This window comes from Eubalaena glacialis, chromosome 1 (assembly GCF_028564815.1).
Source record: "Eubalaena glacialis isolate mEubGla1 chromosome 1, mEubGla1.1.hap2.+ XY, whole genome shotgun sequence".
In the NCBI taxonomy this organism is placed as follows: domain Eukaryota; kingdom Metazoa; phylum Chordata; class Mammalia; order Artiodactyla; family Balaenidae; genus Eubalaena; species Eubalaena glacialis.
In genome coordinates this window covers 237472667-237495418 of record NC_083716.1, presented here as the reverse complement: position 1 = coordinate 237495418, position 22752 = coordinate 237472667, and the positions used below count along the sequence as shown (strand labels likewise).

Sequence of the window (22752 nt, the reverse complement as noted above, 5' to 3'; positions counted from 1 at the left end):
GATGTCCTGGGGAAGGCACAGGGGGTGGGGGGAAATCTGCAATTTATTGGACACCCTCATATGGCAGAAAAAGCATTCCCTTTGGTGTTCCTGTAGTCCTGAGTCTGAATCTGCCTTCGCGCTACTAGCTTGGGCAAGTCTTACGACCTTTGCGGAATTTCTATTTTTTCATTCAGAAGACAAGCTGATGACACCCACCTTGCAGGGCTGTTGTGTGGATTAGAGATCGTGACCCCTGTAGTGGCTTGGGGTCTGAATATGTCACGTCTCTAGTTTTTCTGATTAGTCTTTTATGTGCTCACCAGTCCTGGTCATCAGGATCCCTCCCACATCCCAGAAAAAAACAAGAGCCCTGGGGCTCCCTCAGCCTCAAAAGGTCAGCCCTGCTTCCGAAGGCCAGGTGGGAGGGGTGCATGGCTGTGGCTGCTGCCACCAATGTCCCCGCTGGAAACCTGCAGTCTGGTGGCAGCATGTCCCTTGCTGGGGTGGTGCCTGGGCCGCTGTGGATGCCACAGGTGCAGGACTGCCTTGACCTTGGGCTCGCATTACTGCTCAGTGAGGTCACGGGCCTGGCTCTTGATCCTGAAGCATTTCTACTGCGTCTGGGCGCTGGGCCCCGGGTGTCTGGTCATGGCCACTCACTGCCCGGGCACAGACCACCTCCCCGCCTCCTTCCCTAAACTGGCACTACTGGAGGTTGCCTTGCACAGACTGGGTCCTCTGGCCTTGAGTAGGGTGGTGAGCACCCCTCCCGCTACTGGGAGAGGGAAGGAAAGAACTCGAGGGAAATTTCCACGAAGATGGGGCTGGGGGACAAGGTGAGGCAGGCAATGCCACCGGGACGGAACAGGGGAGAGCGGGTGTCCGTGCCCCCCAGCTCTCAGGGGTGAGGCGTGAGTGTGGCCAGGCCGCGGGCAGAGTCCCACGGTCTCTGAGGAGGCTGAGCCCCGAGGGGCAGGGGGCCCATCCTGTTTGCTCCATACTCTCTTTTTGGGGCTCTGGAAGGGGGTTCCACTGACTGGTTTCTGTAAACAAAAGATTTCCTAATGTGACAACGGTGGGTTGAATGGTGGCTCCCGAAACTTACATCACCATCCCAACTCCTGGAACCCGAGAACGTGACCTTATTTGGAACAGGGGCTTTGCTCAGGTAACTGGGGTAAAGCTCTCGAGAGGCGGGGATTGTCCTGGAGAATCCAGCTGGGCCCTAAATCCAATGACCAGTGTCCTTGTGAGAGAAAGGCAGAGGGAGGAGACGACACAGAGAAGAAGAACATGTGGAGGTGGAGGTGGAGGTTGGAGGGATGCGGCCACAAGCCTCGGACCCCTGGAGCCCCCAGAACCTGGAAGAGGCAAAGGAGTTTCTCCTAGAGCTTCTGGAAGGAGTGCGGCCCTGCACACACCTTGATTTTGGACTTCTGGTCTCTGTGAGAGAACACATTTCTGTTGTTTTAAGCAGCCCAGGTTGTAGTAATCTGTTCAAGCAGCCGCAGGGCCCATCGAGGTCAGGCCGTGGGCGGTGCCCGATTCCAAGACACAGCGTACTCGGTTTTTGCCAAGATGGTGAGTTAATGTGAGGTGCTGGCTCCTTTCACCAAACAAAATCTGCAGAAACTATTGAGTAAGAGAACAAACAATCCCAGGCTTTGAGAAGGGCCCTTAGGGAGGCCGGGAGCCGCTTGGGATGGAAGGTTTGGGGCAGTGGTGGCAGCAGCCGGGGTGGAGGGAGATTGGGGTGAAGATAAAGGAGACAAACATCGTCTGGTCCTTCCACGCTGCTCGGCACTGCCTGGGGACGATCCTTGCCAACACTGCGAGCCCAAGGTCAAGGCGGTCCTGCACCTGTGGGGTCCGCAGCCTGGACCAGGGGTCCCCACAGATTTTCCATAAAGAGCCAGACAGGAAATATTCGGGTTTGTAGCACAAAAGCAACCACAGACACAAGGAAACATATGGACCTGGCCAGATTTGCTGACCTGGCCTGGACCGCTGGAGCGGGAGGCCTCGGGAGGGAGCAAGGGCAGAGGAGCTTTGGAGAAAAGAGAAGGGCTGCCCTGCCTGGACATTGTCACTCCAAACCCACAGGACTGTGGACCCCAGGCTGGGGAGCTGTCTCCTCTCAAGGTTCCCAGGGGCTTAAAGGAGAAGGCAAAGGGGGCCGGCAGTGGGGTTCACGGTGACCATCCTGATGTCCTGGGCTGCCCCGGCATGGCTGACAGAGCAGCCAGTACTCCCAGGGGACACGAGTCCTCAAGTCACAACGATGGTCTCAAGAGAGCAGTAACACACTGGACCACTCACAACACTGGAAACAAAAGCACAGCATCCATCCAACACCACAGGGTTGTAAGATAAGCACGACGAGGGTACTGAGGTGACAGGGGGTGTGAGGCATGTGAGGCCAGATCTGACATCCTGGAAATAACCGAGTGGACATCTTTGGCATAAAAATATACCCCAAATAAGGGACACAGCCGCTGATGGAACGGAAGGGTTGGGGCATACACAGAAGTCAGAGTGGCCAGCTTTTCCCGACAGAACGTGAGGTTAAAGAGAGGGTAAAGCCTTGGCCGGAGCCCCTGGGAGGACGGAGTTGACCCGAGTGGATGCAGCAGGGTTTGGGGGTAAGATCGGAGTTCTGTAGGATGGGCTGACTTTGAGATGCCAGAGGAAGAGGCAGCTGGTCTGTGGTGGGGACCTCGGGGCGTCTGGGCTGCAATCCAGCCACAGGTGCCTAAAGCCGTGGGACCTGATGGGGATGGAGAGGAGATTCGACATCAAGGGGCCGAAAGGGGCTGAGGAACCAGCGCAGGAGCTGGGAGAATTCACATCCCCGGCACCCCGGCCGCTGCCCACAAGATGAGCGCAGGTCCCTGGGCCATGCACACCGTCCGGGGCCTCTGCAGTGCTGCCGAGAAAATGAAAGAGTGAGTGTAGCCCTGACCCTAATCGGAGACCCCAGCGACAGGCCTTCTGAAGGAGGGACCAATGTGCTTCCAGGTTGGAAGCTCTCTGAACTCAAGTTAGCAATGGAGCTAAGTGGCCACTAAGGTTCCGGGGCACAAGGCCTCACGTGCCTGTTACATCACACGCAGGGCAGTGCTGCAGGCCAGCCAGGACTGCTTCTTCCTTGACGCTAGGAACTCACACTGACTTTAGTTTACTCTGTGAATAAGGAGGGGTGTACGGAAACAAGGATTGATCCTCTTTTGCTTACTGGAATCTTTTAATCGTTTTCAGCTTTGAATTAGGAGCTGACTATTTCAAGCAGCTTTCATTCTGAGAAGGAGTTTCAGAGCCACCTTTTCTGCAAATCCCAGCACAACCTGAAGCCTAGTCATTCAGATCAACTCAGGTGCTGATTCTGAAAAGCGCACTGGAGCTGCCATGGGCCAGCCCGGCGACGACATGGTCTCTGCGGTGACTGTGATGCCACAGGCTCAGTGCAAACGCGAATGAAGCTCGTGATGCAGAACCTGTAAACCACGGGTGGGGCTGTGTCCACAGTCAGGTGGGAAGGCAGTCTTAGTATCAAAGGCTCTTTCAGTTACCACTGAACACAAACACCAAGCCCCTTGAGAGAGCAAAGTTAAAGTTGACCCAAAGTCACTGTGGAAAGTACCAGAGGATCACAGGGGAGGCTGCCTCACACTCGGGGCTCTGTTCCCTCCTCTGCAAAATGCGCTGTTCTGAGGATTCAATAAACCGGTCCCTCTGAAGCACACAGCCGTGCTCAGGGAGGGGAGACAGGGTTACTGTGCTCAAGGCAGCTGTGGAGGGGGTCCCAGGGGGCTCCCCTTCAAGCTGGATGAGCCACACAGACACCCAGACGTGTCCCTGACTGCCAGACTGTCCGAGGTGCAGCAGGACTTGGAGCCCCTCTGCGGACCGATGGCAAGTGGCCTCCTGGATTCCACTGCAGTGAGTGGCAGTGGCAGTGCCAGGCTGGGCCCCGCCCATCCAGACTCCACCAGTGCCTCCCAGCAGGTGGTCTGCACCTGCACCCGGGCTTTGAGCAAATGCTCACTTGCTCCTGCTTGCATGCTCTGTCCTCGACCACGGTGTCCTTTCTGTGCTTCACAGGCTGGGAACTTGCAGACCAGGTGTGTTTGTGTGAGGAGATGCGGGGGTCTATCCCTCCCTCTTATTCAGATGGACATGAGCTCAGCGACTTGTCCTGACGTCCAGTAGCACCCACACACCTGCCCTGGCTCCGACAGACACAGTCAGGAGTATACAGATGGCTGGTGCTGTCACTGAGTCACCCCTTTTCCATTCTGGTCATGAAAGCAGCATAAGAAAGCCAGCAGTGAAAGGGGTAAAAGATCACTGAACAAGAGCTTCTTTTTTTAAAAATTTTATTTAATTAATTAATTTATTTATTTATCCATTTTTGGCTGTGTTGGGTCTTCGTTTCTGTGCGAGGGCTTTCTCTAGTTGTGGCAAGCGGGGGCCACTCTTCATCGCGGTGCGCGGGCCTCTACTATCGCGGCCTCTCTTGTTGCGGAGCACAGGCTCCAGACGCGCAGGCTCAGTAGTTGTGGCTCACGGGCCCAGTTGCTCCGCGGCATGTGGGATCTTCCCAGACCAGGGCTCGAATCCGTGTCCCCTGCATTGGCAGGCAGATTCTCAACCACTGCGCCACCAGGGAAGCCCCCAAGAGCTTCTTTGTGTCCTTCAAAAAGCTTAAACCACATTTCCCTAAAGGAAAGACGTATCAGCTTAGATGTTTCTCATGGATCAGAGCAAGTGGGCAGGGAAGGCCTTGGAGGTCATCAAAGAATGTGGGTGAAGAGCTGACGGTCTGAGAACCGCTGTCAGCTCACGGATGGGGTTTCTTCTCGTTCCTCCACTGGACTGCGTGCGTTGGAAAACGCGGGGCAGGTGGAGGGACACGAAGGCCGAGGTGGAGGGAAAGAAGGCCCGGCACCACTCTGCTGCTCTGTCCCGTTCAGAGGAACCTCTCCTTTAAGGGCTGGTGGGTCATCACGGGTTTCTGTGCACACACATGGACACGTCGGCATGCACACAGATACACGGGCGAGAGCACGTGCACACTCATGCAGGCATGGGCACAGAAATACACGGGCGAGCGCGGAGGAACATATAAACACACAGGTGTGCGCACAGGTAGACACGCACTTAGTTATATGACTGTGTGTACATAAAAACACACACGGGCACGTACACAGACACACACACACGGGAGAGCACACAGCTGCACACAGCTGCACACATGGGCTTGCTGGTCAGAAGGCATCCGTCAACCCCCTGCCGGGTTTTTTTTACTCAATCTCTCTCTGCCTCTGTTTCCCCAGCTATGGGTCAATGACACCGGCCCCCATCAAATGGGCTGTAAAGACGGAAAGTATGCGACAATCTAAAGCTCTGAAACACGGAGGGTGCGTTCTAATTTGAAAGCATGTAGACTTTCAAGCCCCCGCTGGCGATTTCTTATCGCCCGCCATCAGCCCCTGGGGATGGCCATGCTCTGGCCACGGTCCAGGCGGCCTCTTCCGGGCTCAGGTGGGGCCTGGCAGGGAGCCTCTGCCCTCTGTTCTTTCCTGTCGTCTGGGGCAGCCTAACGCTGGCTGTATCGGACACGTGTGCCCCATCTCCCCGTCTGCCGACACACGGCTCGCACACAATCATCAGCAATGAGTACTGTGAGATACTCTGAAATCCCGTTTAAAAATGGAGTTTGTGGAAAGAACAGAGCGGTCGCTCCGTCCTCCTGGACAGCGAAGCCGTCGACTCAGACTCTCGTGACCGGTATGAAGTCAGAACGACTGCTGGGTGGTCGCAGCCAGCGGGTGAGATGTGAGTGTGGACAGCTGTGGGGATGGGGGTGTCTGGACCCTGATGTTGGCCACTGAGACCTCATGCCCACCCCTGGGACGTGGGCATGACTCTGGGGTCCCTAGAGGTCAGCTGTCTCTCGCCGTTGCAGCACTGTGTTTGTGAAGTGCCGTGGGCGCTCCAGGAAGTTGACACCCCCATCAGCAAAGCTGGTGCTTTCACCAGGCTCTCGTGCGGCTGGAAACACCGAGGACCATGGTGCCAGAGAAGGGTCTGCAAGGTGCACTTCTGTAGGCATCAAGGCCATGACCCCGCTGGTCCAGCCTGATGTTCCCTGGGCTCTGGGAGGAAGCTCAAGCTCTTTCTGCAGAGAGCCCTCTCCCACGGAGGTCGGGGGACAGCCTTGACCCCGGCACCTGCACAGCTGGTTCAGCTGAATGACTTTTACAGCGCTGGGCGGGCAGGTGGGGCTGCGCGGGGAGTCCTCACTGCCTCATGCGCTGTCCCCGTCCCCAAGCCCAGAGCCCCCCAGGGCCAGGCGACCCCATCACTGGTACACTGTGTACCTTTAAGAAATGTTTTCAATTTTCCTTTAGATCTTTCGCTGATTTTACTATTCCTGTTAGTGTACCCCAATTCTTTACTTTGAAAACTTAGTATCAACATGTCAATCTGACAGAATTTTAAAGCCGCCTCAGTGAAAAGAGAAAACTTACCGCAAAGCTGTGGTTGGCGGTTCCCTTCCTGCCATTGGGGTTCCTCTGTGTCAGGGATCCGCGGGACACGGATTTCCGATCGAAGGAGTCATCATCTTTGTCTTTGAGGAAAACAGGAGGGGGGTTGCTTATTAATCACAAACTTACCCCAAACAAGTGTCTTTGCTTCCTAAGAAATTTTAAAAGGAGCATAAAAACAAAAGCGCCGTCCAGGACGAAGCTGATGTCCTCGTCACCACCAAGACATCAAGGCAGGCTAATTACGTCCTGTGCTCTGTGTAAGAAGGTGGTGAGCTGTGCACCATTATCAGGACGATTTACATCGCAGGACAAGGAAACCACCGCTGCCACCACCATCAACACCCTTAGGTGCTTCAAGCAGCAAATTCCAGGTATCCAGACACCATGTCACTGCAACGGTCCCTGAGGGTGGCCAGAGGGCACTGGAGTGTCCTTCGGGCATCAGTGGCATGACATGCCGGGTCCCACGGGTTACGTAGAAACATGGGGCCCCACTTGGCCATTTTCACGCCCCTGAGCTCACCTCCCAGGCCTGGGGGACGAGGGAAGCAGGTGACTCTTACCTTGACTTTTGGGGTAATTACCGAGCTTTCCCCTCACAAGATAGGGTGCAGCCACCACCTGGAAGAAAGAAGCCGTCTCTGGGCGTCAGTACCTTGTTGTAATTGTTAGGAACACCGGGAGCTAGGTTTGGATTTCTCATCATTCCTGCAGATTCGGATTAATCAGGGCAACTGTCGTCTGTTCCTGGGCAGTATCTGAACTTTTAACAATATTAAAATGCACACCATCAATAAATTAAGCAACAAATGCCGGAATATAAAAGAGCTGCTTAGCTTTCGGAGAACTGAAACTTTGGGTGGGTACAGTGGAAAAAGCACAAATTTCAGCCCCACAGAGAGGTTCAAATCCTGTTGCTACCCCTTACCACCGTGACAGGGACGATGTACATATTCTCTCTGAACTGTCTCCTCATCTGGAAAATGGGCCAGCAGCCCCTTTACAGGATATTGGAAGACTGACTGTACCTAATACATTCTCAGCGCCCCATGGCTGCCGGGCCCCCCACCTTTCTTTCCCTCTCCCTTTCCTGTTGCTCACTGCTCTACTCTGGGCTAATTCATTCGCTGTTTTGCCTCTTCAGGGGGGAAGTGGGAGCAAAACGGCTTGACTCCCTCGAAGTCCTGCCAATGCCTGGCCCCCTGGGATTCAGCCTGGCTGGTTTTTCGGGCTGTACCAGGAGGCTGGCGGCAGACGCCTTCAGGCTGGGCTTCCCGGGACAGGTCAGGGAGGACCACAGCCCCGAGAAGAGGGTCGGGGTGGAGCCGGGAGGCCTGCCTGAGACCGTCTGTCGCTGGTCTGTGTGGTCTCAATCCAGTATGTCTACCCCCCCGACCCTCAGGCTCCTCATCGGTGCAACAGGGGCGATATCCACACTTGCTTACCAGGTTTTTTGAACATCAGATGGAAGGATGGAAAAAAAATACCATTTTTAACTATGAAGAGCTACCCACTGCTGTTGTCATGAGAAGCACAAATGACTAGATGCTCGCTATAGCTCACAAGGGGCGCATCAGGCAGCAGGCAGGACCTGGAGCAGACGCCCCACTCTGTGGGCCCCTGGGACCGGCACCGCCACCTGCAGCCCAGTCACACCCCCGAAACCCAGGAGCTCCTGCTCCCTCCCAGGCCGCCCCTCCCCCGGGCCCTGCAGCCCTTAACGGTGTCACCGTCTTCCTGATCAGCAGGCTGTGGGGTGTCCCACCCATACCCCACATCCATCCTTGTGCCGTTTCGTGCACACTGGCTCCCGTGCTTTGCTCCCACGACCAGGACCCACGGCTCCCAGGGGAGGCCTGTCCCCAGGCCCTGGAGCCTGCTGTGCCTGTGAATGTTCGTCACCCAGGACAGGGGGGCGTGGGGGGCAGTACATGCCCAGCACCTGGCCCCTGTGATGTGCACTGTCTCCAGGGCTCTGTGTTACTCTCAGCCCGTGACCCTGCCTGGGGTCTGCCCGCCTCCTTCCCCTCTGCCCTCTGTCCCACCCTCCCACTCCCCTGCTGGGCTGTCCTGGATTTTCCCCGACAAACACCCTATGGGGACGCCAGCCTGTGAGACTTGCCGGGTTCTTAAAGTCCCAACGTTTCAGCTCCACCACCCCCGGACTTGTCACGCTTCTGGAAAAGTCGGGCCAACCGTTTACCCGCTTCCAGCCTCTCGGGCTTGGATGGAGTAACACATACCTTGACCTCATCCGAAGGGTCTGCATTCGGATCCTTAGGACTCTGGCCAAACTTCCCAACAAGCCGGGGAAGAAATACCTGGAGAACAAGGAAGGAGCCTGTGCCTTATGACTGCTCGTTTGACCTCCTGCCACAGGGCGGGCGAGCAGGACCCAGGGATGGTGTTCTCTTTAGTACTCGGTCTGCAAGGCCGGGGTGGCACGTCAACACCCACAGAGCACACACTGCTCCAGGGCTCTGCGCCCAGGGCTGCTGGGTTGTGCAAATTAAAGTACAGAACGCCCAGTTGGCTTTGAACTTCAGATAAACAATGATTAAATTTTTTTAGTATAAGTATGTCCCAGATATTGCATGGGGTATACTTATACTAGAAGATGACTTCTTGTGAATCTGAAATTCAGATTTGATGGGGCATCCCGGCAGCCGCATCTGGGACTCCCCTAAGAGCATTTATCATCCTTCTGCCAGATTTCCTCACACTGATTTGTCTGGAGATTCCCGACTTGAATCAGGGAGAAGGATGTTGGTCTCAGGTCTCTGTCGTGGGCAGGTCCCCATCCTGCTACTCTGTGACACCCGCCTTGAAACAGCGCTTTTATTAAGCCCGCCAACACGAGGTGTTGTTCAGCTTGCTTCCTTTGGTCTTTAAAGTGTGTGTGTGTGTGTGTGTGTGTGTGTGTACCACGTGGCTGTGTTTCCAATTCTCATGCAGGAGCTGAGGGTCCCCCCATATAGCACTCTTTTCTGTTAGAAACGACACTAGCAAATGTAAAGGAATCCCAGCACAGCCCAGGTCACTGATATCAGGAACGCGAGGCTGGCAGATTAAGGAGGAGGGCGGCGGCTGCCCCGGGGGCTCTCGCTGCCAGGCCCCGGGCTGCCCTGTGCTCCTGGCCAGGGCTCCAGGCACGACCCCCAGGGCCCTGCGGCCCCTCCACTCACCGGGAGGTTGGATTTCCTCCGGGGCTTTGCCGAGGTCCTCACAGTGAGCCCTGCAGCCTGCAAGGCTGCAATCCTGGACTCGATATCTGAAACCTGGGGGAACCACAGACAGACAGACAGATGTCACTTGGATGTCCTTTCTCAACGTCACACGACAGGAGGAGCAGCTGCCCCCGATTCACCGATTTCATCATGCTTCCCCTAAGATGGGTGAGCCGCCCAGGGCCACTTCCTGGATGCCCCATTTTCATCCGTCTTCCATGGCTGTGGGGAGAGTCACCCCCAGGCGGGGGAGGGACTCCATGCATTTTCTGGGGGCTCATCCATGAGGGATGGAGGGAGGGGTAGTGACCGGGAGGGGGGCAGCTGAAGGCAGAAGCTTCTGGGAACAGGAACCAGGCCCCCTTCAGGTCCGTCCAGATCCCTCCGACGGCCCCAAACCCTTCTCATGGTCCTCGGGGCTCTCTGGAATCCGCCCTCCTCTCAGACACGCCCCTTCTCACTCCCTCGGCTCCAGCGCAGGGCTCCACTGCTGATGCCTGAACACGCCAAGTGCGACACCGCCTCGGGGCCTTCGCCCGGGTTGCCTTCTTGTATTATCCCTTCCTGACCACCCTTCGGGGCAGCCCCATCCGAGTGCCCCCTGGGGCTACCCTCTCCTCAGTCTCATTGACTTGTTCTCTGTCTCCTCCCACTAAAAACATAAGCTCCCAGAACGCAGGGGCTTGGTCTGAGGCGCTCATAGCTGCATCTTTTGTGTCTACACAATGCCTGCCATACTTGGGATCCCGACTGAGAACTGTTTGCTCCACAAGAAGGAATAAATGAACGCAACGTTCTCAGGCTCACTTGCGCCCCCTAAGGTGCATGGCCTGGGGACGCGCCCCTTCTTCCTCGGGGACGGAAGGGCACTTGCTGAAGAGAATAGAAGCTGGAATGAATGGACAGTGGGTGCTGGGTCCCCCGCACTCGGACGGGCAGACCTCCTCTCCTCTGGGGTCAGCAGGGGGAGGGCAGAGCAGAGCCCAATCACCCTGTCTCTGGGAGACCCTGGCTCTGTCCTTTGACCTTTGCACACCACTAACACGCCTCCTACCCTAACTCAAGCCCGGGACCCAAGTTTACAGGACGACCCTCGGTCAGAGTCTGGTCCTGAGCCCCGGGGCTGTCCTAACATCTAAGCCTGCTTCTGGAGAAGCCCTCCTCACGGGGCAGGGAGGGGTAAGTGTCAGCATCTTCCTTCCGTGGCTGAAAACGCCGCCTGTCTCTTGCCAACCTAAAAGGGAAAAGGGCAGGGGTGGGGCGTAGGGGGTGGCGTGGAGGGTGATTCCCACGGCAAGCCCCAGGAGCCTGTCCTGGAGCCGACAATGTGGGCTCCTGCGTGTGAGCCCTGCGGGGGGCTGGCCGCCCTCGCCAGGCCTCCAGGGCCCCCACTACCTATCTGGGGGGCCACCTGCTCCCGGGGCCGCCGGGGCTACCTCGCTCTCTGTCCGCTGCACCTCAGAGGCCGTGGCGGCCACTCTGTCCTCCAGCTGCGACAGCTCCTTGTCTGTGGTCCTGCTGGGCTGCACGGGGTCCTGGGGGCCCCGGGGCCCCTTCTCCCGGCTGGGCGTTTGGCCTGCAGCCATGCACACCTAGGAGACGGAAGCGCCGCACGTGACCACCAGCAGGGGAGGCCGCAGGGCTCTCACCGACACACGCCCCACCCTGAAGGTGCTCCTTTCGCTACGCCAGGGGCTGCCGGGCCAGCCGGGCAGCCTGCGGTGGGGGCGCCGTGTGCAGCTGGGGCCCGGCCGCTGGCTTAGGCACAAACTGCTGACCCCTGGCCCCGCCTCCGAGTGTGCTGTGCCGAGGTCGCTCAGGCAGCCTCACCTCCTGGGCGGCCCCGGGGAGGGGCTCGATGTGGGTGCTGCCGCCCGGCTCCGCCCCGTCACCCTCGCCCTCCTCCTCGGATGAGGCCCGCTGGTCACTGACGTGGCTGATCAAGTCCTCCAGTTTTCTCCTTAGGGCCACCTCTTCCATGTCGGCATCTGTGGGCTTGCTGCCAGCTGGACACTGAAATGGACGAATGGCTGCATCTCAGTCGGTCGGTCACCTGGAAGCACTGAGAGTAGAAGCAGGGCTCCAGAAAGCACCCCGCCCCCAGTACCCCCGGGGGCTTGGCTGGAGCTGCGGTCTCACCTACTCCCCGCACGAGCTCGGCCGAGGGGCCCGTGCCGCCCGTCCGCCAGAACCAGGCTCTGAAGGGTGGGATGTCCCTGGCGATCCTAACAGCGCCCAGGCCGTCTGAGACGCACCATTTTTGAACTTCTCTCTGTTCCCAAACTGGGTCCCCAAGCCATTTCCTAGGGTTTAAGCATCCTTACGGTGCCAAACCAAGACCTCAACCCGGATTGTCTGCATCTGCCAGTTGAGGCTACGGGGTGCTGACAAGTCTGTTCTCTGGGTTTCTCTCGGTCCCCCCGTGATAAGACTGAAGTACACGATGGCCGTGTGGCCTCAGCATCGCCCGAGGGCTCGGGGGTGGGTCCTGAACTTGCATAAACGCAACGGCATTCATGCTCACTGTCCCTGGTATGTCTCTGTGTACCAGGCTCTGTGTCCACGGTCTCTCCCACGAGCCTCCTGTCGGCTTTGCAAAGGAATCATACTCCTAGACACTGGTCCGGAGCCGACTGAGAAGTGTCCACAGTGTATCTGTGACTCTTGGAAAACTGCAAAGTTGTGTGACCCTCACAGTGATGTCGCCTACGACACGGTGAGCAGCACCCTTTACCACTCATCCCTTCCTGAATCTAGAGCCAGGGAAGTCTGTCACCCAGCGTGAACTTGGATGAGATTCATACAACCCAGAATATCTATTTATCTGCCTTGGCTGGTGAGAAACTCAGAGCTAAACAGTGCTCATTTCTGGAAATCTCTTCTCCAGAGTCTAGCTAGATCTCTGTTTCTTGAAACTATTTTTCAGGGTTGTATTTTTTGGTCATAATTTTCTAAGTCTCTACGAGCGGGTGGGAGTCCCTCATTGATTCCAGCTCTTACCCTAATTCTGAAGGTGGGGAAAGGATGCTCAGAGCCCCTCCTTTGCCCGGCCTCACTCAGTAAGCATCAGATCAGGGCCTGGACTGCAGTAAGCTCCGGCTGCCACCCCTTCCTGCACTCCGGCCAGCGGTTCACTGAGCAGCTATTTGTTTCGTCTGCCTGTGGACACGAGCTTTATGTGAAGGGATTTAGTGTGTTGGTTTTAAGAAGTGACCAGAGTCATGTGAAAAAACCAGAAAAATGGCCAAATTATCCCAACTGCCCTTTACAGCCCAAATAACTTGAGAGTGGGTAATGAGATTTAAAAGTTAAGGGCAGGGACTTCCCTGGTAGCAAAGTGGTTAAGAATCCACTTGCCAGTGCAGGGGACACGGGTTCGATCCCTGGTCCGGGAAGATCCCGCATACCGTAGAGCCACTAAGCCCGGGTGCCACAACTACTGAGCCTGCACTCTGGAGCCCACGAGCCACAACTACTGAGCCCGTGTGCCACAGCTACTGAAGCCCACGCACCTAGAGCCCGTGCTCCGCAACAAGAGAAGCCACCGCAATGAGAAGCCCGCACACCGCAACGAAGAGGAGCCCCCACTCGCCGCAACTAGAGAAAGCCTGTGCGCAGCAACGAAGACCCAACGCAGCCAAAAAATAAAAAGTTCAGGGCAGCTCCATCCTGTAGCGCTTGCTCAGGCCAAAGACCCTGGTGTCATCTGACCCCTCTCTTTCTCTCGTCCTGAATCCATCCCCGCTGGCTCTGCCTTCAACAGGTACCCAGGGTCCACCTCCCATCACCTCTGCTGCCCTGCCTGGTTCACCCGCCACCTTGTCCTGCCTGGACAATCCACCAGCCTCTTAACTGGCCTCCCGTTTCCACAGCCTGTTCTCAGTTTGTCAGGCAGAGGGCTCCCTGGGGGTCGGGGTGGGGGACGTGAGCAGGGAGGCCGGTCGCTCATTCACTCACTGGCTGCCTCTCCTTCGGCCCACAAAGCAGACGTCAGAGTGTGAGGTGAGGGTCCCCCCAGGACCGCCTTCCGGGACTCTGAGACCCCCCTCCCCGTCCCTTCCTTCGGGGAGCGAGTCACCCGCTGACGCTGCTGCTGAGAGGGGGGCTTCCGCACCACGACGTTACTCACACCCACAGTGCCCGTCGGGCCGGATTCCGGCCCCCTCGGCCCCGGGTGCTCCTGGCAAGCAGACGGCAGTGCTGGCCATCACTATTTTCTCTGTGAATGGAACCAAGCAGCCTCGCAGACGAGTGCCGAGGGCTGGAGTGAGCCGACAGGGAAGCGGCATGTTTACTGGGATGCTTTTCTACAGGGTCCCAATTTCCTGAAGACGCTCAAAAATCAAATCTCCTCAGAGGCCACAATGGGTGAAGAGAACCCCTGTGATGATCGGAGGGTAGATTCTATTGGGTCTGATGGGAATAAATCTTTCTCTCAGAGTAAATGAGGTTGAGAAACTTCAGAATCCCCTTGAGAAATGGGAACCTGACGCCACCCCAGGCAGGAGCTGATGAGGGTGTGGGGTGGAGGTTTATGAACTGCTGTTAGAAGGTGGTGTTGTTTCTACTTGGTAAATAAAAAACCCACACATACAGACACACACACACACGCATGCATGTCCAACACACATGTATGCATACACATATACACGTGATGGCAGCTGGCCAGCATGACAGGATACAGCTGGGGTGACCAAGGCATCTAAGTTTGAACCCCGAAAGCCCTATGTCCTGGGAACACTTCGGTCCCTGGCAAAGAGGGGCGCTGGTTGCCCTGGTGATGCTGGTGGGGGAGAGGGAGGCCCAGAGGGGGATCTGGGTCAGCCTCCAGGATGGGGGGGAGGCAGCCCGGGGGCTGGGCGGCTGGGGATGAGCCCTGGGGTCCTGTGGGCCACCGGGCCTGCGTGGGGGACACCTGCCACAGACTCAGGTGAGAGGGCCTGTCCTGAAAGCATCCTGAGGGGCAGAGGGCCTCTCCCAGACCTGCGCGGGGGCGCTTCAGAGTGTGCTCCCAGCCGGCCACTGGCTCTGGAGTTCCTCTCCTGAGAGCCTGGGCCTCAGTTTCCTCCGCTAAAACCCGGGGACTGAAACTCTGTCTCCGGGTCAGCCTGGCCCTGCCGGCCCACAGAGGGTGTCAGACGAGGGCGCCTCCTCTGGGTGAAGGTGGCTGTGGCGCCCACTGCCCACCCCAGCTGCCGCTGGAGCTGATTTCCAGAGCCCTCGGGCGCTGCAGGGAGGGGGCCGGGTGCTGGACCGGGGCCGTGGCTCAGGCACACTCAGGGCAGGGCCTGGGCCTGAGCATCGCCGCCCCTACGCCCACAGCTACCCGGCTGTCTGTCTGTCTCTCAGATGCACATGTGCACATACACTCGCATTAGACCAAGGGTTCTGTTCCATTCACTCCCCAGAAGGTGGCCCCAGTGCGCTGGGTACACCCTCACACACAGGGTGGGGAGGAGACCCCTGCCCGCTCTGACGGCCTGGACCCCCGGATACCGCAGGACCAAGCGAGGTCCCTGGGTCTTCGCTGCTCTGACTTCCTAGCCCCTCTCTCGTTACATCCGCACCAAAGACTGCACACCTGCGCCCCTCTGAGTTCTCCTGCACCTTTGGCTGGGTCCACAGATGCCCAGGCTCCAAGCATGGCGGACGGCAGGGGCCTGGACGGGGCAGACGCCCCCCTCCCTGAGCTGTACGGTGGAAACCCGCTCAGCTCTCTGAGCCCCAGGCATGAGCTCTCAATCGAGAGTCTTCCTTGGAAAGCCCGTGTTGGTGCCTCAACCTCCCTTAACAAAGGGGCTTCAGCAGGTCAGCAGGCGGTCCCCGGCTGACGTGCACTTGTTCCGCTCAGAGATCTGCAGCAGAGGGAGGGACTCAGTGGCCGGAGGGCAGAGCCACTCCAGCCAGCAGGACGCTAGCACCTACCACCTCGGGAGCACCAAATTCCCAAGCAGTGGAAGGAAAGGTCAGGCCACCATTCGTGATGTGCCCCGGGAAGGTATCTGTGAGGCCCATTTTCTGACAGCCAGGGTCCTGGAACGCCAAGCAAAAGCTGGGAGCGGTACCAGGAGCGGGGGCGGGGGGCGTTGGGGGGATGAATAAAGCAGGACAGGTGACACGTTCAGCGTCATTGCTGTGGCGCAGCCATCGTCACTGCTGAGCCTGAGCCGCACAGGAAGGTGTGAGTTGATTATGCCAGGCTGCTCAAAGTCAAGAGCGCCAGGTCACTGTGGGCCAGGAGGCCTGCCAGGTAATGACCGAAAAGTACGACTGGCTCATCCCTTGAGTCACCAGCTCTTGAGTCACCAGAGTCTATTAACTCCCAGGCCGGGAAATGAGAAAATCAATTCTACTGTTTTCTTCCAAGCCCAGCAGATGCATCTCGCCTGCCATTATCTCATCTGTGGTCCACCTTGTTTTAAAAGAGGGGGATGGCTCCAGCAGGCGGGTAGGATGCTTTTGCATTGTTCCGCAGGTAATTAGTTTCATCTTCACAGCACCGAGGGCTTTGAGTGGGCAAATCTGCCCAGAGAAGAACACAAGCTGAGAAACTTCCACACGAGGGTTTCGGCGGGAGTGGCCCCAGCCCTCGCCTCGAGTGGCTGCTGGTAATCAAGACCAGCTGTGGGCATACTCATGGCATCTGAGAGGCAGCGATCAATACCTGGGGTGGGGGGGGGATGCTCAGCAGCTAGCCGTGTGTCCCCAGGGAGCGTGGTGGGCATGAACCCGTGGCCGGAGAATAAGAGCCGACCCAATCAGGGTCCGGCACCGGCACAGTGAAGTATCACCTCCAGAGCGAAAGAGAAAGAAAAGCATCCCATGATGAGAACTCGGAAAGTTCTCGTCCTGACGGAGGAGGGGCAGGAGCTGGGGGCAGCACGGAGCCATGGAGAGACCACAGCCCTCGGAACGGGAGGTGAGCTGCAGGCGGGTGGTTTTCTCTGAGCAAGATCCTGTCCGCATGCCGCCAGGACAGCCTGGACACATCCTGGTTTTCCACCTGGGATCAAGAGCCGCTGGCCCCCTGCAGACACCCCCAGGGAACACCTGTCTCTCAGGTGCACAGGAGCCCAAAGCTGCTCGTGCCCCTCCCTTCTGCCAAAAGCGGGAGCCGCTCTGTCCCGTGTGAGCTCCGTCCAGGTAAATTACATGCTATCTGGACACACGGACGGCAACTTGGAATGAACTTCTGGTGTTTTCAACTCGTTTGCAGCAAAACACAGATTTACAATTTAGGAATGCAGTACAGACAGAGGAGGAAAATGAGCTACTGTAATTTGGCACTGGTGAGGCTTTCGTGGGGAAACCGAGTCAGTGCCTTTAGCCTGAGCTCTTGGGGCACCGGGGGGCTCACTACCCCCCACTCGGGGCAGGGTGCGTGCCAGGGCTCCGTTTCCTGCATCTCCTTGATCTCAGCCCCTTGGAAGCATCCGTCCTTGGTACCACATGCTGTGCTATCTTTGGCCTCTCTCAGCATGAGTGATTATTTATAGAAAGTCTTTGCTGAATATCCCTCACCCAGAAAGTCCTGACCACGAGTACGGATGCAAAGACAGGCAACAGGTCAGGGGAGGACCACTCAGACTGACCCCAACAGAACATTACTCTCGAGAACTCTCGAATCCCCACGGCATGTCTGTGAGTCGTGTAAGCGTCTGCCCTGGGTCTTCCCCGAGGCACAGGGACGCTACTGCCCTCTGGAGGCCACTCTGGACACTGCCTGATTCCCTTTTCATAAAGACACAGGTGAAGTCAGTCGAAGTAAATAAAGTCAAGAGAAAGAAACGAAGAAGAAGAATTCCAGAGACAAGATACAAGCATGAAACAGAGAATAATTTTCAAGGAGGCATAAAGCATGGCTGGTGTCAGTAGGACTAAATACCGGGATATGTGTTTTACTGAACGTCACTAAAGCTGCTAAATTAAAAACTTGCTGAAAATAGACAATTTAATTCTAGTCTTTATCCCATTGTCTTCTGGCCTGCACCCTGGGAACTTCTCTGCCAGCTGTGGTTCTGCCACCCAGGGCAGTCTCTGCCCTGGGGAGGTCTCTGTCCTGGCCGCACTGGCCCTCCACCATCGTCCCCCAGCCTTCCCAGGGGCCAAGCCAGTCACTCCCCGGTCTGAATCAAAGGACACTTCCTTGCATCAGCATCTCCCCTGCTGTTCCATAAAAGAAGAGTGAGCCCCCTGGGTCGAATGGCAGAGAGAGGGCTCCTCACTGCAGGCCTCCTTAGGGCCTTTCAGGCCCTGCTGTGCTCAGGGCAAAGGGTCAGTGGCTTCTCTCAGAGATGGAGGTCGGAGCAGGAGGAACGTCCAGCCCTGGGGTTGGGGGATGCTTCCAGGTGATATTATAGGAAAAGCTGGGCTTGAGGGCACTGACTCTGCAGAGGGAGATGCAGAGTTTAAAAACTCCATGTTCCTGCCCCGTTGACATTTTAGATCAATTTTAGAACAACAAAACCCCCCCCGCCCCCGAAACAAATAACAACACACCTGACACTGATTCACCAGAAAGCCATGCAAAGAAAGGCGCCTTCTACAAGTCAGGTGCTCCTTTTCGCAGATCATTTCCGGAGCACAGCTGTGAAGGGACTGAGGCTGGAAGGGCCCCTAACCTGTTCGAGGTCAGCTTAGACTGAGGAGAGGCCCCCCACCGTCCAAGCCCGGGCAGGGTGAGCCCCGGGCAGATCAGAGGGGGAAGGGGGTGCGGACGGAAGCAGAGGGCTCAGCAGAGGCCCGGCCCGCTGGCGGCCCTACTTGTTATCCCCAAGGCCCTGGAGAGCAGTCTGTAGCCTGTGGCTGCAGAGCTGGACCACACCCCTCGTCCCACGTCTTGACATTGCATGTCTCTGTTGAGCAGGCTTGTGCAGTTCTGCAGTTTTGAAGCACTTTTAATTTCTCAGAAATGAATTGATGTTAAGGTAGAAAGGCTCCACCCGAAGAAGCAACTAGAATGCGTTCTTTCCGGCCACCTTACCTGGTTCTCAGACAAGGTCTGGCCTCTCCGTCTGGGGTGGTGAGAGGCCACCCTGTGAGCCCAGATGCTTTCTTCATCCGAGGTGTCCACGTCGGCCAGATAGCGGGATGGGAGCTGCTCATTCCCGAGGACATTTGTTCCTTCGGAGGAAGAGTGGGTTTGGATTATTTGGAGTGAAAAGCTGAAAGCCAATGGGCACTTTCTCCAAGGAAGAGAAATGAGAAATCGAAGAAAACGGAGACATGATTCTATTCCATTGATATTATGGGGCTGAGATCCCTAAACCAAAATAAGAATGGAGCAGAGCCCACGGTCCCACGCAAGGAATTTCAGGAGCAGAAGCCCCTGCCCCGGCCGGCACTCACCGGGGGGCTCCAAGGTATGAAAGCCAGGTGGGCAAAGCAAACGTAATATAATTACATCACATGGAGTTCCATGCGCCTGGGGTGTGGCAGACATGAGTCCCGGGAAGTTTCCACGAGTGGAGGTGACTTTGGGAAGTCTTTCCACATTGGTCACTGGGGACTGCTTTTCCTGCCAGACTAGTAATTCGCAGACTCACGGGCACGGGTCACCTATGGTGTGGCCTGAGATGCTTATTCCTGGGCTGTGTTGGTGGAAGAGCCCCATGTTCTCACCAGAAAGTACCCCCAGAGCTCCAGGGTGGCCTGGAGGGCACCACATCCAGCCATGCCGGGACGGGGAGGGCTTGACCCTCCTGTGGGGCGACCCACAGGAGCCAGTGTTCCAGGAATCAGTTGCACAAGCTGTTTCTGTGCTTGATGTGCAGCCCGCCACATGGCTCTGCCAGCACCCTGAACGACCTGGGGGCAAGGCCCTGAGCTCCAGGTGAGACTCTGGCCCCGTGGACACTGTGGTTTCAGCCTGGGAGACGTGTGCTAACGACCTGGTGATGCCGTGTTGGATGCCTGGCCCCCGTGAGCTCATAAATGTGCTTTGTTTTAAGCTGGTAGGTTTGTGATAAGTCGTTATGTGGCAAGGGCTAACAGATACAACCATCCCATTTAGAGCCCACAACAGTGCGCTGAGTTAGGCACCAACCCTATTTTACAACGAGGAAACCGAGGCACGGCGGTTCAGAGCTTTGATCAAGTACACACCACACTCCTTTAAATCGCAGACCTTGTAGCTTGTCTGATGCACTATTAAGAGACAACACTGCCAATCAATCTCCAACACACTCCTTTCTACCACACTCGCTGTAAGACGCTCCCAATTTGAGACGAGGTGACAAATGTGTCTTAGAATCAATGAAATAGGGTGGTGAGTCGGTCAAAAGAGCTGGGCTTGAAACTCAAGAGCTGCCTGTCTCCCAGGCGCATTTCCCAGCTCGATACTGTCTGTCTCAGCTTCTCCCTCTCCCTGCTGCCACCCCATCCACGTGCTGGGGTGGATTAGGGATCCTGGGAGGAAATGCGTGTGTCCAAGTCTTCATCCCATGACTTGGTCGATGTAGATTCATTTATTCATTGTTTATGGGGAAGTAAAACTCCCCTCCCACTGCCCCCAGACGCCTCCAGGATCCTAATGGGCGTGTGAATCATGAGATTACAGTCCCTATAATATAATGAAAAGGGAAAATGGAAAGCAGGCCCATTTCCTGGCAGACGGCATCTTAACCACCTTTCCCGGCAGCTGGTCCCACGCTGCAGCCACGTGGGAGCACGTCGGTGGGGAGCAGCCCGTGCTGCTTCTGTGGTCTCATTTGCTCCTTCATCACTAGGGTACCTGAACCCCCGGACCCCAGTGCACACTCCCCCAGGGCACAGGAACAGACAGTGATTCGGGATTTCATCATGAAGCCGACTGTCTGACAACAAAATTAAACTGAGGATTTAAACTAGGGTCTCAGCACTTACGGACCTCCCCCTGAGTCATAGCTGGGAGGGAGGTGGCCGAGACGGAACCCGCACCATGCGTCCCAGGTTTGGAGCTGCCCTGTCCTGTGGTTAAGGTGGCCGGTCCGGGTGACCAGTGATCCTATCATTTCAGGGACACCTGCCCGTCCCTACCCCACTCCTGCTCGATGTCCCCCCGTCAGAGGTGGCAATGAGCTGTGTGGCCAGGGCAGGCGTCAATGCTGGTACTTCTGTTACCAGGGAAGCACCCAGCCCAGGGAAGCAGGGGTTGACGGCGTGTGCCAGGACTGCACATGCCGGACAATCACAGTGAAGGAAGGGGCTACGCACTGTAAATCAGTCAGGGGGCTGGCACAGATCGGGGTGGTGGGGCAGGGTGCCAGCGACCCTCTCCTCCATGCAGAGCCCACGTGGAAGATGGTGGCCAAGGGCACCTACCAGGTGTCGCAGTGGTCCCCGGGGCCGTCGTGCAAGACTCTCCCGGCAGGCAGAGCTCAGCGAGGGCGTCTGGTCCGGCAGGCGAGAGGCTGGCCATCTGCCCTTCTGGACAGGGGTGGCACCCAGAGGCCCTGGCATCAGCCTCGTCCAGGACCACGGGCTCCTGGGAGGTGGTCTCCTCTGTGCAGGGCTCACCTGTGAGGGCCTGAGCACACGGGCCTGTTGGCAGGTTTTACCAGGAAAGGGCAGCTCCTTGGAATGTGGGTCTTTCCAGTCCAAGTCTTGAGGGTTTCCAGGCATCATCTGACCGACTGAACACCGGACACCCATCCTCTCTGTCCCTTGAGACTCAATTCCCTTTCATTTCAAAGGGCTCCGGACTTGCCGCTGGAGCAGGACCCGTGGCCCAAAGACCTTTTGGGTGCTGGCTCCCAGCTCCCTGCCCTGTTGTGCCCCCGCCCACAGGCGTCTGCAGATCAGCCCCGGAAGACCGAGCCTGGCCCCAGCTCCGGGCTGGCGCCATTTGAGCCCGGGCACTGAGATGTCAGGGCTCCAGCTGAGGGGGTCCTCGCTCTGGGGCTCGTGCCCCGGCTGCCTGTGCTGCGTGTGACGGTCCTGTGTGTGCCGGGCTCAGCCTCTAGTCCCTTTGGAAAGGGATCCTGTGAGGCCGAGAGGACCACCCCTTGTCCAGGTGAGGCGAGGGGATGGAGCCTCACGCAGGTTCCCCAGACCAAGGGCACACAGCTAAGGACCAGAGTGACTACAGGGCCGGTTCTCCTGGGCGGCCCCCGTGGATGCCGTGTGTCCTGGTGTGATTACTAACAGCAGCCTATTCCACCTACAAGACTATCCTAGTCTGGGCAATGACGTAGAGGACCCCGCTAATCAGACGCAGCGAGTGCGGGCACACATCGGGCCCTGGCTGACCCCAGGGCGATGCTGCTCTTCTGCCCTCGCTCTTGAGTCTCGGGGGTGCTGCCTTCATTCGGGGACAGGCACCCGCCCCGAACGCCCCAGGGCCCTGACTCATTTGCCCTGCACCCCACTTCTCCGAGCAGCCGACCCCGTCTCTCCAGGGACCGGAGGGTGTGACGTTTCTATGCCCCCCATCCCAGCTGTCCCCCTGCCTATCATGCCCCCATGGCCATCAGACTGTTTCCCAGAATGCTGTCCCCCCACCTGGGGCCTGAAAACCTGTCGCCCCGGTTATCCTGGGATGGCTGCGGGCAGAAAAGAGAGCCCACTGACCTGCAGGTTGTCCGCAGCCCCTGAGACCAAGGACAGGCTTGGGGGGGGCCCGCAGGACGGAGTGGAGTCGTCAGAGTCTGCCTCGAAGTCCAAGCCGTGAACGGGGAGGACGCGCTTCTTCTGAGCAGGAAGGGATGCGGGAAAGAGGAGGAGAGGGAGGGCCAGCCTGACTGTGAGGACCACACGCCCTCACCTCGGGCAGTGGGGAGGGCATCTCCAAGGGCACAGCCACCTCCTGAGGCGGCACCGGGGGGCCGCCCAGAGCCCCCCACGCCCGTCACAGGCTCTGCATCCCCAGCGCCTCTCACAAGAGCGGAAGGAATCATCCGCTCAGCCCCCGACGGGCACACGGCTGCTCAGAGGTGCTGAGGACGCAGCCCCAGGAGTGCCGCCCTGGGGGGCAGGCAGGCTTCTCTGGGCTGACGGGTGCTTCTCACCCC

At 57.6% G+C, this 22752-nt stretch overlaps 1 protein-coding gene across 4 annotated transcripts in view; it reads right to left on the bottom strand.

Annotated features, from left to right (window-relative positions):
• Positions 1–4364: 4364 nt before the first annotated feature.
• The window catches only part of MLPH (melanophilin), a 41173-nt gene continuing 22785 nt past the window's right edge, over positions 4365–22752 (bottom strand). Inside the window, exons 7-16 of one of the 4 annotated variants that reach the window (XM_061188865.1) lie at positions 22313–22429; positions 21065–21269; positions 18747–18886; positions 11594–11776; positions 11200–11355; positions 9722–9814; positions 8780–8857; positions 7100–7157; positions 6516–6616; positions 4365–4609 (exon numbers count right to left, since the gene is read on the bottom strand). In XM_061188865.1, coding sequence (XP_061044848.1) covers positions 4532–4609; positions 6516–6616; positions 7100–7157; positions 8780–8857; positions 9722–9814; positions 11200–11355; positions 11594–11776; positions 18747–18886; positions 21065–21269; positions 22313–22429 — 1209 coding nt within the window. In that variant the 3' untranslated portion in view covers positions 4365–4531. Of the gene's footprint in view, positions 4997–6515; positions 6617–7099; positions 7158–8779; positions 8858–9721; positions 9815–11199; positions 11356–11593; positions 11777–18746; positions 18887–21064; positions 21270–22312; positions 22433–22752 lie in introns of all 4 variants that reach the window. The other 3 variants (XM_061188858.1, XM_061188886.1, XM_061188877.1) reach the window with 3 other exon arrangements.